This window comes from Epinephelus fuscoguttatus, linkage group LG8, assembly GCF_011397635.1.
Source record: "Epinephelus fuscoguttatus linkage group LG8, E.fuscoguttatus.final_Chr_v1".
In the NCBI taxonomy this organism is placed as follows: Eukaryota; Metazoa; Chordata; class Actinopteri; order Perciformes; family Serranidae; genus Epinephelus; species Epinephelus fuscoguttatus.
The window spans coordinates 37095670-37111404 of NC_064759.1; the positions used below are offsets into that span (position 1 = coordinate 37095670).

General features: G+C 41.1%; 1 protein-coding gene across 3 annotated transcripts in view; it reads left to right on the top strand.

Annotated features, from left to right (window-relative positions):
- The first annotated feature begins 233 nt into the window (after window positions 1–233).
- cep192 (centrosomal protein 192) overlaps window positions 234–15735 on the top strand; it is a 42249-nt gene continuing 26747 nt past the window's right edge. For 2 of the 3 annotated variants that reach the window (XM_049583285.1, XM_049583286.1), the window contains exons 1-23: window positions 235–463; window positions 1032–1275; window positions 1677–1787; window positions 2261–2418; window positions 2653–2714; window positions 3858–3999; window positions 4100–4215; window positions 4383–4472; window positions 4741–4893; window positions 5077–5227; window positions 6972–7186; window positions 9004–9126; window positions 9576–9734; window positions 9972–10239; window positions 10331–10480; window positions 10601–10665; window positions 10980–11204; window positions 12696–12834; window positions 12967–13049; window positions 13152–13409; window positions 13815–14700; window positions 14899–15016; window positions 15253–15409. In XM_049583285.1, the coding sequence (XP_049439242.1) occupies window positions 1103–1275; window positions 1677–1787; window positions 2261–2418; window positions 2653–2714; window positions 3858–3999; window positions 4100–4215; window positions 4383–4472; window positions 4741–4893; window positions 5077–5227; window positions 6972–7186; window positions 9004–9126; window positions 9576–9734; window positions 9972–10239; window positions 10331–10480; window positions 10601–10665; window positions 10980–11204; window positions 12696–12834; window positions 12967–13049; window positions 13152–13409; window positions 13815–14700; window positions 14899–15016; window positions 15253–15409 (4002 nt within the window). In that variant the 5' untranslated portion in view covers window positions 235–463; window positions 1032–1102. Of the gene's footprint in view, window positions 464–1031; window positions 1276–1676; window positions 1788–2260; window positions 2419–2652; window positions 2715–3857; window positions 4000–4099; window positions 4216–4382; window positions 4473–4740; window positions 4894–5076; window positions 5228–6971; window positions 7187–9003; window positions 9127–9575; window positions 9735–9971; window positions 10240–10330; window positions 10481–10600; window positions 10666–10979; window positions 11205–12695; window positions 12835–12966; window positions 13050–13151; window positions 13410–13814; window positions 14701–14898; window positions 15017–15252; window positions 15410–15735 lie in introns of all 3 variants that reach the window. The other variant, XM_049583287.1, reaches the window with a different exon arrangement.

The following is a 15735-nucleotide window of genomic DNA, read 5'->3' on the forward strand; positions in this document are numbered from 1 at the left end:
ATATATTGCTATTAAAATATGGCTGGAGTCTAATAATAAGTACTCCCTCTTTCATTCATCTTGTAAGGACAAGCAGCCGATTGATGCATCAAGGGGCTATTTTCTAAATTGTGTAAAGTGTCCAAGTTTAACAGAACGACATAAATCCTATCCAATCATGATCGACAATTTCCTCCCTCTGAGTTTTGTTGTCCAATCAAATCGGTGTAAATTGGTTAATTCCCGCCCACGTGACATGACGCTCACGCGGGCTTCCTGTGGCTTCTGGGCGCTGCTTGGTCCTCCGAAATGTTGTTCGGTCTGTTTGTTGTACCTGATTTTAAGAAATAATGAACAATGTAAGTGTTTGGGAAGTGACTTTTGGAACTTAACTACATCTTGCAACGTGTCTGCACAAGTTTATGAAGACAAAAGTCGCGCTGAAGAAGAACCGTGGTCTCTCGGCCCCTCTTCAGGAGTGAATGTGAGTTGAAGTCCAACTAACGTTTACGTTATGATTCATTTTCTTGCCGAAATGGGTCAGTGTAAAGATTGGGGTCAGGGTAGCAAGCAGGTTTTACTAGTTTATTTTGTTGGCTGCGACTTGTGTTGTTGTTACACTTCTTTCTAACTTAATAAACGAAGATAGTGGAGTAACGTCTGCCCAAATTTGAGCGTGCTGGTGATTTTGACAAACCCCCTTGTTTTTAGCAAGTAAACTAGCTAGCGTGAAAAGTTAGCTGACCTAGCATAATTAGCTAGTTAACTGCTCTCAGTTTGTTTAGTAGTTTTCTAACGCCAGCCCAAAACTCTACTCTCCAACAACATACATTCAAATATTCAAATAATTTGTGAACAACAAACTTTACTTTTCTCAGCTGGTTTTCGCAGTTGTAATGTATCATAAAGCAGATCATTTCTTAATCGAGACGCAATCTAAATGATTTAATCTGTACCAGCACTCTGTAGAGTTTGCATGAGCTATTGGACGTGTTTCGACCTCTCAAATTAATATTAACCTGCTTCTTATTTCTCCCATTCATTTTTCCTAGAAATTTCAGATGGTTTTTACCTGAACTGAAGTCAAGCCACATTTGGCTGCCACCCTGCTCCATTCAAAAACATGGCAGATAATTTTTACAAGTTGGAAGATGAAGCCTTCCCCAGTTTCCTCTGCAAGTCTCTGGACAGCACCAGTGGCCGCGCCACACTGGGGAATGTGACATTGGGTTCAGGCCCAGGACTCCCAGTGGCCGCCTCTACAGTGGCTAAAATTAAACCTAGCTCGGACAACAGGTGGGAGCATGCTGTGTTTTAGACAGATGTGACTTGTTGTGGAAACACCCTAATGCATCATTGTATGAATCATCACACTGCTTTTTGACTAGTTCAGCAATGGACACTGAAATTATTCCAATTCCTGTTTTGGAGGTTTGTCTTTGTACGAATTGTAGCTTTTAAATGCTGCTGGAAATAGGAAGTGCCTGCCAAATAAATGACTCCATATAGATACTGTTTGTTAACAAGAAGTTGCTGCAGCCCCTTTTTGGTTTCTGAAATTTCCCACAAAAGTAACAGGAACAGCACTGAGGATGTCTATAATGAGTCAGTATTCACAACTCATGATGTAGAGCTGTTTACTATGTTAACAATCAGGTGTTTTGTTGAAGCAGTTGCTATGTTCTTTTGCTTTACAGAGGAGATCCTGTTGACGCGTCATATCTAGAGGGCAGAGAGCTGCAGCAGGCCGACACAAAGTCATCTGCTAGAGAACAGCCTAAGTTCGCCCTCAGCTTCAAAGATGACTTGTGAGTTTATACTGTCCATGTACTCCACACTGTGGATTTCTGTTTTGCAGTGTTTTGAAGCCTTATCTTGTCTTATAATTCCTAGAAATGTTTAACTGCAGATTTTTTTCTAAAACTGTTGTACTTGCATTACTTTTTTACTTACGTTCGCATTATTTAAAGTAATGCAGAAGATTGTCACCTAAAAGTATAAGCCATGCTCTGAAATACAATACACGTATCTTAATTTACATTAATCTTTTTGTGAGTCAACACGTCGGTTGAACTATACTAGTACTTTTACAGTTATGTTCATTCAGCAGAGAGGAATTCAATTTCATTTAATCATATTAAAAGTATAACAGCCAAATTTTAATACATAACGCTGTGTGCTTTGCTGTGAAGAGATGGACATTCCTAATGTCTAACTATAGTATTTTATATTTCCTCATTATTTATCCTTTATCCTCATTACGTCCTCGTCTGCATTACAGGGACGATGCGGATGACTTCATCGCAGCCCACCGTTTTTCAGACATGCTGGTGAAGATTAATTTGGAAGAAAGTGCATCTCAAACCCAAGGCCCCAACCTGGGGCTTCCCCCTACACATATGAGCTCAGTCAACGGCCGGCCCACAGAACTTGGAACAGGTAAATGCTGTTGCACCTTTCTAGCTCTATTACTGCCCGGCCTCGGAATCAGTAACCCCATTAATGATTGGAAAATGCATTGAAGTTGGCTTTACCAAATACTACATGGACATATATTTGTGCTTTCTTATATATTGAGAGGAAATGACTGTTACTATTAGAAGTAGACACATTTCCTTTGAATGATACTAATGTACTTTGTTTTTGTTTTTTTTTTCCTGTCTCTTTTGACAGAGCTGTCAACAGGGCTTCTGACATTTGCCCAGTTTGGATATAAAGATGGTCCAGATGCAAAGGTACCAATGTTTTTAACTCTTGACCAGTTGGCAGTTGTACTTTTTGTTTGGGATGGCTCTTATGCTGTAATTATAGTACCCCAACTTTAGTCATAATACAGTTTCTTCTGGCTTGTAAACATGTGGACCTTTTTTTGCATACATATCAAAATGTGAGAGCCATGGGGCTTAACTCATATAATTAAGGACATTTTATATTGCTAAATTTCAGTTAAATGTCTTTATAGTTGAACATCTTTAATATCTTTTTATTAAACAATACAAAGAATCAGAAAATTCAATAAATTCAGTACATAGAGTATATAAGAAAAATAAGTTTTTACGCTTGTTAACACAATTTAATAGTAAGTAATGTAAGTGTAACCTAGGTTATTTTCTTAAGCTACACATTACAGACACCTCACATGCAGACTATCGGTAGATGCTACAATTTACCGATGTTCCATAAACATCTTGTATGCAGGTTATTGCGACTAGTAGCAACTGACTATTGTCATGACCAGCAACTCCACATTACAGCCTGTAATAAGGTTACATAAGGCCACTGTTTCAAACTCAAATAATATATTTATTAATCAGAGCGCTGACATAAAAAAGTAGCACTAGCTGAGTGTTAAATTGTTTTTTAAATTCATGAACATCCCTCTGTCAACGTCAGCAGGGGGAGGTGCGTAGAAACAGCTGTTGCAACATGCTGTGTGCAGTGCATGCATCAACTGTGTCACCTAATGTTACCACCATGTGAGGCAAACATTCACGTAAAGAATATTTTTATTCCAACCAAAGAGAAAGGCTCAGATCGGTGTTTACATGGTTACAGTTAAGTGCTAATATTCTCCTATGGAACAGATTATCAAAAGTTAACACCATCCCTCTCAACCTGATTGAAAATTCCTTCAATTGGGCTGGGTCAGACCAGTCTTTTCTGCTTGAGGTGGTTAAATGGGGCTTTTTTGTTTTGTTTGTTGTTTGTTTGTTTGTTGTTTTGTTTGCTTTTTTGTTGTATTATTCTGATTATTAGTGGAATATTAGGGTCCATGTAAACACATTTGATAATTCCAGTGCATAAAAGCCTTTTATCTCCAACAAAACCATGATGAAGTCCCTGCAAATACGTTCTCTTTTCCTTGGTAATTTACACAGGCTCAGCCCTTACCCGCTACAGCTGAAGAGGACATTGTGCAGAGTGAAGGAGTGGACAGTGACCATTTCAGTGGCAGTAACTCAAGCTTCCTGGCAAATGAGAAGCTCATGTCTGTGGACAGCATGAACAGCGATATCACAGGTTCGTACATCCTCCATATTTTAATAGTAAGTAATGAACAGAGATTTCCGTCATGTTGTCAAAGCGTGAGCCATGTTGTGAACATGTGTTCGATTCCCAGATGATGACATTGATTCAAACAACCTGCCTGATGATGAGCTGGAACTGTATTTCAATAAGATGGTTCCTCCTGCTATGCAGAGAGGCAGAGTGGAGGGCCAGGAGATTCCTGCAACAGTAAGACTCTTCTCCTTTTGAAACACTTTGAACCTTACCGACACGTTCTCTTACACTTCACCATTATTAGTGAGCCATTAGAAAACTGTTCAGTAAATTTTCATTCAGCTGTCATTCACTTCATCTATTTGTCCTAGCGTCCCATTAATATATGTAATTGTTCATAGGGACTCCCAGCTGCTGCTGACAGCATATCAAACCCAAGTTCAACAGACCCAGAACAGTATAGACACCAGTTCCTTGATGACTACAATCAGGTGAGAATATTTACTCCGTAGTATTTTGTGCCCATGTACTGCTTAGGGATCATATAAATATGATCTCCCTGTCTGGAAATAATATTTAGGTTTATAAATATCACCTGGAAATGTGAGGTTTGGCAAGTGACCCTGATTCTTCTGACTCTCTTAATTCCAAAGTTACTATCTTCCCCAATCTGTCTTTCCTTTTGTAAATCATATATTTGACTCAAGTAAATCAACTGTAATAAAGATATTTGTAATATCTTGTGTACCTTTTCTTCAGGAGGACTTCCAGATGCCTGATGTGCGTCTTGCTGCTACAGGTATGGACTCCTGTCCTGCCAGTGATGAGGACACTGAGGATGAGCTGGAGTCTGCCAGAAGGAACAGCAATGCTGCCAGGACACGGCTGCTGCCCAGCACCTCCAGACAACTGGTCAGACATAGAAAACAATTTTGTCATCAGAGTTTTTAAACTCTCACATATAATTATTGGTATCAGCCTCAAAAAATCCAGTATTGAGTAGCTCCATTATCTGTATCAGAATGTGCTGTTCATCAGAGTTTTGATTTTGCAGTGTTTGTTTTTATGTTTGTGTATATGTACATGTGGCTACAGGTTGGAGAGAGTAATCGTCCGAGTTTCAGGCCGGGCTTAGAGGGAGGCAGTTCTGATGATGAGGCTTCCAGCAGCCGTGGTGGTCCATCTCTGTCTGGGATTGAACACAGACGATCTGCTGAGGGACAAGTCATCAACCCTCCGGTCACAGGTACAAAATCTGGCTTAACAACTGTCCTTCACTGCCTGTTTATTTCCTTTTTTTTTTTTTGGTTCTCTGGCTTGTTTTCCTGCTTTTTCATATTTCAAAGTGAACACATATTAAGGCTTGATAAGTATTCAACAAGGGTCTGTTTATTGGTAGTTTTGAGGAACATTAATTTACTTTGGACAGATTCTTTTGCCAGCTCTCCAGGGGCCTGTATCACGAAGCAGGATTAATGTCTTAGCGAGGTAACTTCAGGGTTAACCCTGGGTTTTCGGTCTAATGAAGCCGGTTCAGTTCTTATCGGGGTAGATCACCATGGTAACTTACTCTGAACGGCTATCCTGCTCTGGAGCAGGGTAAGTTCAAGGTTGAATCTGAGCCTATAAAAAGCACCACCCACTGGCCAATCAGCTGTTCGGAAAAAAATGACTCCGCTGACAGAAATGCAGCCCAGTCATGACGGGAAGTTTAATTCATTTGATTGATTTTGATTTGAAAGTTTATTTTGAACATTAAAAAAGAAAAGAAAGCAACAACAGACAATGAAAAGATTGTTCAAAAAGGAGTGGAAAGAAGTCGAAATTTCATCCCACCCCTTCATAAGAAAGAAACTGATCATTTGCGGACACTTAATAGCACCATTAATTAGTGCCAACATTTTGTTTTGTTGGAGGAAATGATCCCTGTTAAAGATAATGGGCCTAATTGACAGGTTTGCTGCTGGAAATGTGGAAAGTAGCCTATCATGTCTACACTTCATGGTGTTTGAGGGATTTTCCTTTTTGTTTTTTAAAGAGACTAGGTATATTTTTGCACAGCTGTTAATTTCTAACACAGCTCATTATCAGGATGATTTTATTCAGACTATCAATTTGGTGTTGATATGATTTAATTGTGGCGTCAGCTTTAAGCCTTATTGTAGCATATATAACGTTATGACAAAGAAGACCAATTTATCAGACGCAATGATGTTAGACGATAATTGTATTATACACGCAATTCATCTGCGCAGCATTGATTTCATGGGATTCAAGGGTGTGATCAGTGTCAGATGTACAGGTACAGGTACTGTAGCTACTTGAACCAGTGATGAGTAATTTAACCTACCTTTGTCTTGATTTTTCCCTATCTCCTCCTCTATTTCTTCTTTCCTTACTCGTTTTTTTTCTTCTCTATTATGTGATTTCATTGATGTTTTGACAGGGGAATTTCTTTGATAAGCTTTTAGTGGCTTCTAACCTCTCCGGCTTTTCTTTTTTTATTCTTGTAAATTTTATTTTTAACATTATGTGCAAATAAACTAATCTAAACTAAAACTAAACATTATTCATCCCATTATGCGTTGCCACGCATGTTTCCTCCTCCTGCAGCTGCCACGGTGTTGGCCTTTTCTGTAATGTTACTTTTCTCTTCGTCATATTTTAGTAGAATTAATCTCTGATACTCACATACTTTTTTTCTCCGCACATACGGCGCTCTGTGAGGACGCTCAGTGATGCTGCGCCTCTCTCATGATTGTGATTGGTCCGCTGCGTGCGCGTTCACGGCTCTTGAAAAGCAACCCTGGGTTGAGTTACTGAGTTGATATCCAGCGTCGTGTTACCGATTATCCTGATTGCCATTGTTAGGGTTAGTCAACCCAGGATAGGTCTGGGTAACCCAGGAAAGATTGATCTCGCTTCGTGATACAGGCCCCCGGAATCTTAAGGTGACAACTTGTTTGTTTGGTGTCATTGTGTAACTCCAGGGGATGGAGGAGGTGGTGATGGGAGCAGCGGGAGTGAGGAAAGTGGAAATGATGGTGGAGTTTCAACCATCCCCCTCCCAGCAACCGTAGTCCAGACCACCTATGATGTTCTGCGTGGGCTGGGGATTGTGGGGAGCAGTGCTATCGGTGAGGATGAGGATGGCGATCTGGATCTGCCAGGACATGGAAGGAAGAGTCTCTCCAGACACACTGAGGTAAGAATGAGGCTCACTTCTGGTACTTTGACAGACACAGGCGTAGCTAATAACTTTGGCTGCAGTCCATCTAACAGCAAGGTGGTGCACACAGGAACAGAGGTATCATTAATGTTATTAGACAACAGGGGGGTATTCCGGGTAGGAGGTTCAACAAACTCTGAGTCTAACCCTGAACTCTGAATTGATTTACCCTGAGATGGGAAACTCTGAGTTACCCGTTCCAGAACAGCTGATTTGAGTTAGTTCAGTCATTTTTGAGTATGTTCACTCTGAGTTAAGCCTTCAATAAAAAGCCATCATCAATGGAGCGCTGACTCCACGATTCACCATGGCAGCAGGTAAATAAAAGAAAGGGCCTCCATTTTAATCTAGTGGATGTAGAGATATCAGTGCATGTGTAGCAGACGGTGCACGTTTATCTTTAAAAGAAGAGCCTGAGTCAGAGTGAGGAAAGTGTAAATAAGTTAACCATAAAGTTAATAAAAAAGTTTTATTCAGTGTTGTCCGCTTATTCATCATTTATCAGACTTACATTTCCTTAATGAAGATAAAGTGGTGGAATCTGACTGTGTATCAGGCTGTAGATACATTACATTGATTATATACAGTATAATAATATATTTGTTCAGATTTAATCTGATGCGGAAAAACACAGGAGGCAGCAACTGAAAAATTTAAGATTTAAAACATATAGGCTAAGATATAGATCAAAGACATAAAGACATGACTGTAAACTCACAGTCTGACCCAGTAATAATACGTTTGGTGATTTGCACTTGAAAAGACGTTGAGGTTAAAATACAGTAGATTTTAAAATGTTGGACATCTATATGTATCTTGACTCAACAGCATTCAGTGACTTTATTTCAGCTACAAATGTAGTAAATTTAAAGATATTGAAACGCTGCACTATTGCTCACTCAGAAATATTAACACATAATCCCCAATATTAGGCTATAAGAATTATGTTCCATCAGTGCGACCAATGACATCAGTGATAGAGATCATTAGTCACTGATACTACGTGTCTAAAGCTTCATACCGATTTTTAAAATTTAAATAATTAGGCCTACACATTATGTGCAATAAACATTTCGGCGCTGCTCTAACAGACTGACAGTCTGATCATTGTGCACAGGGTTATAAAAAATAATAAATATAAAAAGGACAGAGGTTTGATTCTGAGCTGAGGGTGAATTCTCGCTGTGTAATATTTGAATGTAAAGACAAAAACTGATGTCCAAATAAATTATTGATGTGCATAAACTCAGTAACTTAAGACAGTCCTGAGTAACAAACGAATATCCAGCAGGATTTAAACTGTGACAGACTGTTAATCTCTGCTAATTAATGCGCTTCGATACAAGCTTTGACACGGACTGAATGAATGAGGAAATGAAACAGCGTGTAAGAGGGGAGGAGACAGAGAAAAACTCAGAGTTTATTGAAGAAAACCTGTCAGTGAGCAGGTTATGTTCACAGAGTCTGTTACCATGGTGACTGACTCAGAGTTTCAGTTACCTCTCTTTCTGGAACGGATAACTCAGAGTTTCCCTCATCTCAGGGTTAACTTACTCTGAGTTTTCACATAACCCGCTTTCTGGAATACCCCCCAGTGCTTTATCTGCAGTAACAAAGGATTACTTGTGCTTTTTTTTTTTTTTTTTTTGAGATTTCGTGCACAGTATAGTGCATATTGAAGATACCAATTTTGTACACCATACATAATGTAGATTTTATTGGCACACTGTTATATTCTGTAGTTGTCTTTTTTTTCCAATCTGCTGCTTGATTTAAACAATTTTTTTTTGCAGATGGGTGACCGTGTGGGTCCTGTGGGAACAGGAGAGGCCAGCTCTTCCTTTGGGGCATCAGGGGGAACTCAAAGACTTTCTCCTGTCAACTGGAGCATGGTCCTGGACCGACAGGAGGCACTGGTAAGTAAATAATCATGACAACTGTAATGTAACTGTAACAGCCCAACTGGTGGGCATTGTAATTTGGTTATTCCATGCGTATATTTATTTCTATAAAATTGCATGATGTTGCTTTACTTTCAGTGACTGTGGTGTTTTTTACTTCTATTTTAGGAGGAAAAGTAGTGAAATTATAGACTAGCTACAGTCCATCTAATAATTGAGTTAGGTCATCCTTATTCAAAAGTTAGATTAGGGGTAAAATATCACTTGTAAAAAACATTGTTCCTTAAATCAAAAACAATGTTTGTTAGCTTGTCATAGTTTATGTGCTGTCATAGATTGTGTGCTTGTTCCTTACTGAGGAAAGTAAAAAAAATACATATTGTAAAAGCTGCAAAGGTTAAAATGCTTATAAATGTGATGTATGTAAGACTCTCTTTGTCAACTTGGTTCTGTTTAAATGCAAGGATGCTATGGAGAACACAGAGTCTGGACCCACTGTTGACCGACTGTTGGACTCAGTCTACCTAAGGAGTGGAGCTGGACTTAGAAGACCTCAGGACTCCTCAGCACACCTAACTTTCTCCCACCTTCAAGGCACCCAGGGGAGCTTCCACCTCTCTCAGGTACACAACAGGCGAATTGTTGAATTCAGGGTTTTATAAAGACCTAAGAAACTATCATCCCACTATGTTCTTGAAGATGGAATCGAACAGAATAAAGTATTAAATAGACCTCATCAACTTTGCTTACTGAGTGGGACAGCTCCAGTGTGTAGTCCTTACTGTAGGGGGTGGAACATTCTCAAATAAAATGTCATTGTTATGCATCATATACGCTTTTGTCATCCCACCGACCGTTAGGTACTGCTGCCAGAATGCGATGACGATGATGATGATGATGGAGTAGATGTGCCTGATGGTAGCAGGCCTTCCTTGGGCATAAGGGGAGGGCCTTGTGGTGATGTAACTGTTGCAGAGGCCTCAGACAGTACCAGTGAGGATGAAAACAATCCTCTTTCCACCTCTCTGGAAGCCAAGTATTTCTCCCAGAGCTTCCACCAGGAACAAGAAGATTCAGATGACTGCTGGAACCATTGTCCAGACAACCTGGAGCTTGAGTTTCAACAAGGTGGGCTTCTGATATTTACATAGATGATAGTAGGTACTCATACATATCGTTCCATGGTGTAATATGTTAACGGCATTGCTTGTCTCTTCAGAAGCCGATGCCAGTCATGGTGTGGTGTACCAGAATGAAGAAGGGCAGTGGGTGACAGACCTGGCATATTACTCCTCCTTTGAGAAAGAGGTTGATGGGAACATGCCAGAGACTGTTGGCCAGTTTCAAAAGGAGGACTTTGTTCCTGCTTGTATGTACCAAATCTACAGCTCTATTGTATTACTGTAAGATTGCTCTAATGTGGTGTTTATGTTTGTAGAGAATATCATGAATAAATAGATGCTTTCTGACAAATTTTCCTCCTTTGCAGGTGATGCCATGGAAAAGATAGTTAAGGATCAAGAGGAATTTGAGAAGGAGCACCAATTCATGCAGGTAAACAACAGCCCTCTTTTTTTCTTTCATGTCTTAAATTTGATTTTTTTTCTCTACTTCAAGAGTTCAAGTTTTCATTTCTGACCGGCCAAGTAACACTGGAAAACATTGCAGAATATCCAGTAAAGATACACTTGTCACCACACACTAAAGTAACCAAAATTTACTTGGATTACATTGTTTGTCATAATCAAATGAATAAAACTGCCATATTGTAAGAGAAGACACTAACAGAAACCTTTAACTGTCAGCTGCACTGCATTTTGTAAATCACGGCCTCTTGTGGTTCATTGTGAGTATTGCTGTTCACATAGGAGGAGAAGATTGAACCAGTCAGCAGCAACAGCACCTTTAATAGTGACTCATCTTGGAAGGCCCCCACCACCAGCCACATCCTGATGAGGGCTTCCCAGGTCTCTTCAGAGTTTAACCAGGAGGACCAAAGCTACCTGCGACTGACTTTTGGGCAGTTTTTTGGACAGCGCTCTGAAGCCCTGGGCTGTTTGGGCAGCACTGAGGATGTGAATGGGATTAAACGGGTCAGTAAAATTGCTTTCTTAGGTTTTTACATTTAAGGGATAGTGCACCCAAAAATATAAATTCAGCCATTATGTACTCACCCATATGCCAACAGAGGCCCTGGTGAGTCCTCACATCCCTTGCGGAAATTGGCGGGGGGAGCGGTGAGCACACCTAATGGCAGACGGTGCCCCAGACTAACGTCCAAGAACACAAAATTGAATCCACAAAATATCTCCAACATGCTCATCTGTAGTGATCCAAGTGTGCTGCAGCCCCGACATAAAAAGTTGTTTCGAAAAACGTCATATGAACTCTGTTTTTAGTCTCACTGTAGCCTGTAGCTGTGACTGCTTCTCTGTGCTCCGCGCTCACGTGTGTGCGCCTGCGTGAGACCAGCGAAAGCATGAGCTTTGCTTACCCGTGTTTACATCACGTGACACGTGCACCGCAGGGGGAGACAGCGGTAGCCACAGAGCTAAAAGATAATTTGCACTATGGTCTTTTAGCAAAGGACAGCCCAACATGTCTGAAGACTTTGAAATTGAGGAGGAACAGCATTTCTTTGTTGAGCCGTAGTTGATTGAGCCCGAGTATACGCACGGAACTCAGGCTACTGGACGAAGCAGCCGATGCAGCTCGTGAGCCTCAGCCAGCTGCAGAATACCGGAGTGGAGCACTGGAAACCTGGTGGTGTAGTTGTTTCAAATGCAAAGCAGTGCCAACGGATGAGGAAAGTCTTTGCTGCTCAGACTGGGAATTGGCGATGCCTGCACTTGAGAATCTGGATATCAGTACTGACGAGACTGCTGCTCTTCAGAGACTGTGCATAATCGATCACCCTGAGCGCGCGCACGTGAGTGCGGAGCACAGAGAAGCAGTCACAGCTACAGGCTACAGTGAGGCTAAAAACAGAGTTCATATGACGTTTTTCGAAACAACTTTTTATGTCGCAGCTGCAGCACACTTGGATCACTACGGATGAGCAGTATGGAGATACTTTGTGGATTCAATTTTGTGTTCTTGGACGTTAGTCTGGGACGCCGTCTGCCATTAGGTGTGCTAGCCACTCCCCCTGCCGATCTCCGCAAGGGATGTGAGGACTCTAAAACTTCACCAGGGCCTCCATTGGCATATGGGTGAGTAGATAATGGCTGAATTTTCATTTTTGGGTGCACTATCCCTTTAACTAAAAAATATACTCTCATTCAGTCTCATTGGGGTACATATGAAGGCTGTTAAGAATTTGTTCATACATAAAGCCATGGAGGGGATATACCAGCTGGCGTCTGATCGCTGACAAAGTCTAGCTGCCAATGTGTTGTTCATTGGCAGAGAACTCCAGAAATGATTTTGACAGGGCTGAAGAAGATTATTTTTCAGCTAATGTAGACAAGTTTGTACAGACTAATGGTGTAAAGTTGTTGTTGGATTCACTTGTGTCTTTTGCCTTAGCTTTTTAAGTTCTTTTAACTGTAACATTAATTGAAAGTTTGTCTTTGTTCCCCTAGCCGTCCTTTGGTTACATCATTACCTCTCCAGAGAAAAGAGAACCATTTCCCCTAATTCACCCCTCAGAGTTCTCAGCTAGAGACTCTCTTCACAGTGACACAGTGGAAGTCAGTGAAGCAGACAAAACACTCAACCCAGGTGTGTTCATTGTATCACGGCGGTTGACGAATCTCTTTGTAGGCTTTTACATTACCTGATCTTTTCTGTGTTTATTTTAAAATTATTTACATTGTGCTTTTCTGTCTGTTCCTCATGGTCATCTCCTTGCAGAGGACCTGGACAAAACTCTTGAGGCACCAGGGGAAAGGATGTCACCGAAAGGTGATACTGATCCAGAACCATGTGATCAGGAGGTACAGGGACTTTTTGGATGTGTTGATATTTCAGTATATCCATGTAGGATCACATCCACAACAGTATGGCTTTCTGACATAAAATAAATATCCCCTCTGTAGGACCATACTGTTAGAGCTGCACTACCTGACCACAGTGAGGGCTCTGGCTCTGAATCAAGCTTGGGTAATCAAAGCCGTGTGTCCCCTAACAACAACAGCAGCCATCTGATGCTGAGTATCAGCACAATCGCTTCAGCCATTGCTGATGCGTCCATCAGCACTGACCCATCGCAGCTGGCTGCTATGATTGTGGAGCTGTCCAAGCGGAGAAGGACAAGGAATCGACCTGAATCCGCAGGGCCACACTCCACTGAACATGTGAGGCTTTGGATGTTTTTTTTTTCCTCCCAGATATTACCTTTTATATTTAATAGTATGTGTCTTGGTTCGGTCATCATCATGCAGTGAGATAGTGCTCTCAATCTGAGTTTATGTTTTGTTTTCTCAGGTTGGAACAGAAACTGTAATCACTAATCAAACAGCTTAACCCAAGACTAGTGCTTCAATCCCAGCACTCCATATTATTTAATAAATTGATCCTTTATTCATTTTTTTATAAAAAATATCTCACCAGAACAAACTGAAAAACATACTAAGAATTGCTTGAGTATAATCTGTAAATGTTTACAAAGAAAATGTTATTTTTTGGGTGACTCAAGTTAAGTTTATTAACCGTGTGACCATGACCTCCTAATGTCTTCTTTTATATGTTCATTATGAAAGGAGCCAGATCAGAGTGTCATGCTGGACACACTGCACAGAAGCACCTGTGTTGGAGAGCTGAGTGCCTTTGACATGGAGAAATACCTGAAAAAGACTGACGTGTCAGGCAGCACTGATGCCTCTGTGGCACACACCACCTTTGACCTGACCGCCTGGGCAGACAACCTCAGCAGTTCTCAGAGAAACCCTCAGGCAGGATATCCCGAGGAGCCTGGGAGCTCAGCTCAGCGAGTGGACAATGAGACTCAACAGGAGCCCACAAGGACAAAAACTGAGGAGAAAGACGGAGGAGGAGAGACAACTTTAAACAGCTCATCTGCAGCGCCTCCTCCAAATGCATTATCTCCAGGTCATAAAGGTGACCCAAGAAGAAGCTCTATTCCTCGCCCTCGCACATCTTCTGGTTCTACCAGAAGATCTGTGGGCTCAGGACAGTCCTCCACTCTGATGCCTCCTGCAGACAAAATGGCAGCATATAATAACCCCTCTTCCTCTGCTATCAAGACTTGTGGTTCCTCAGGCAGTACCTGGACAGAAAATGGAATCAAACCAGGAGAAATTAACCTACAAGCATCTAGCAATTTTAGGACTCCATTAGAAACATCACAGAAAAGTGATAAAAGCTCTGCTTCCTCACCTGGCTTGGCAGAAACCCCACCAGGCCCAAGGAAAGGGCAGTCAAGTCTGCCTTGTTTTAAAGGTTCCTCTTCTCCGCCACAGAGGGCAAGGAGTGCAGGTCATTCGCAGCAAGACAGACCGCATAATTCTCCAGAGAAGAAACCATCACCCAGGAATATCATGATTGCCTCACTACCTCGTAGCTCTGTTGAGAAGCATGTTGGCTTCTCTTGCCAAAACACGCAACCTCCACTAGACCCTGCATCTGGTGAGTAACAACCAGAAATGTGAGGCTTCTGATTTAAACAGTAAAGTTGCACCAGTTCTCTGGGCAGTAATCGCCCTTATTTAAACAACTGTAGAGATCAGTAGCCACCATATTGCACATGGTTAGAAAGTGTTGCCCCTGTGAGAATACTGAGATGACATCATGAATGTGTGAGTTAACAGTAACTTTGTTTCTCAGAACTACCCAAGGGATTCTCTGAGCCCTGTGTGGAGGAGACGCATTGTAACTTCAGACCGTCCACCTCTCCGCTTACTCACTCTTCTCCAAGCCAAACCTCCATTCCCAGCGCTGATGGGTATGGTATCACACATGTTGTCAGTGTATTGAGAATACTGAATATAAGTAATTTTTGTTGTGGCTTCAAACAAAGTGTTAAATGATTACTTGACAAGAAAGGAACTGTCACATCAATTTTAAATATTTAGTCTGGTATATTTTATTTTTATCCTGTTTAGCTGATGCACATTACTACTGACAGACATGGGACATTTCTGTTTTGAGTCATCATTCATTATTGTCTTGTCTTGCCAGTATGATGTCACCTGTGTCATCCAGTGGTGGTATAGCGGACAAACGTCCAGGTCTTGACCTCTCACCTCAGTCTACCTGCTCCAGCCCAAGTCTCAGCAGGCTCACATACATCTCAATGAATGACGGCACTGTCGTACCTACACCCGAGAGGCGAAAGGTACGGTAGAACAAAGTAAAACATACCTAAATTCGGCTGCTTCAGCACTAAAAATTCAATTCTTGTAGCATTAAACATGACGGTCCGTGCTCTGTGAAATGAAGCCAGATCACTGCCATTGGGCTTTTTTTTTTAAGGTGGGAATGTGCCCTTCAAGAAGGTTAACTTTGTAAACATCTTTTTAAACATGTATTTTAAAGAGTACACACTTTCTTTAAACTAAACAGACAAAATAGTTAATTTTGTTTTTTGTGTTGTTGGTGTAATGGTTGTAGTTATGTATTAATCATGGGTGTGGTATTAATTGTCTTGGGTTGTTCTTCTTT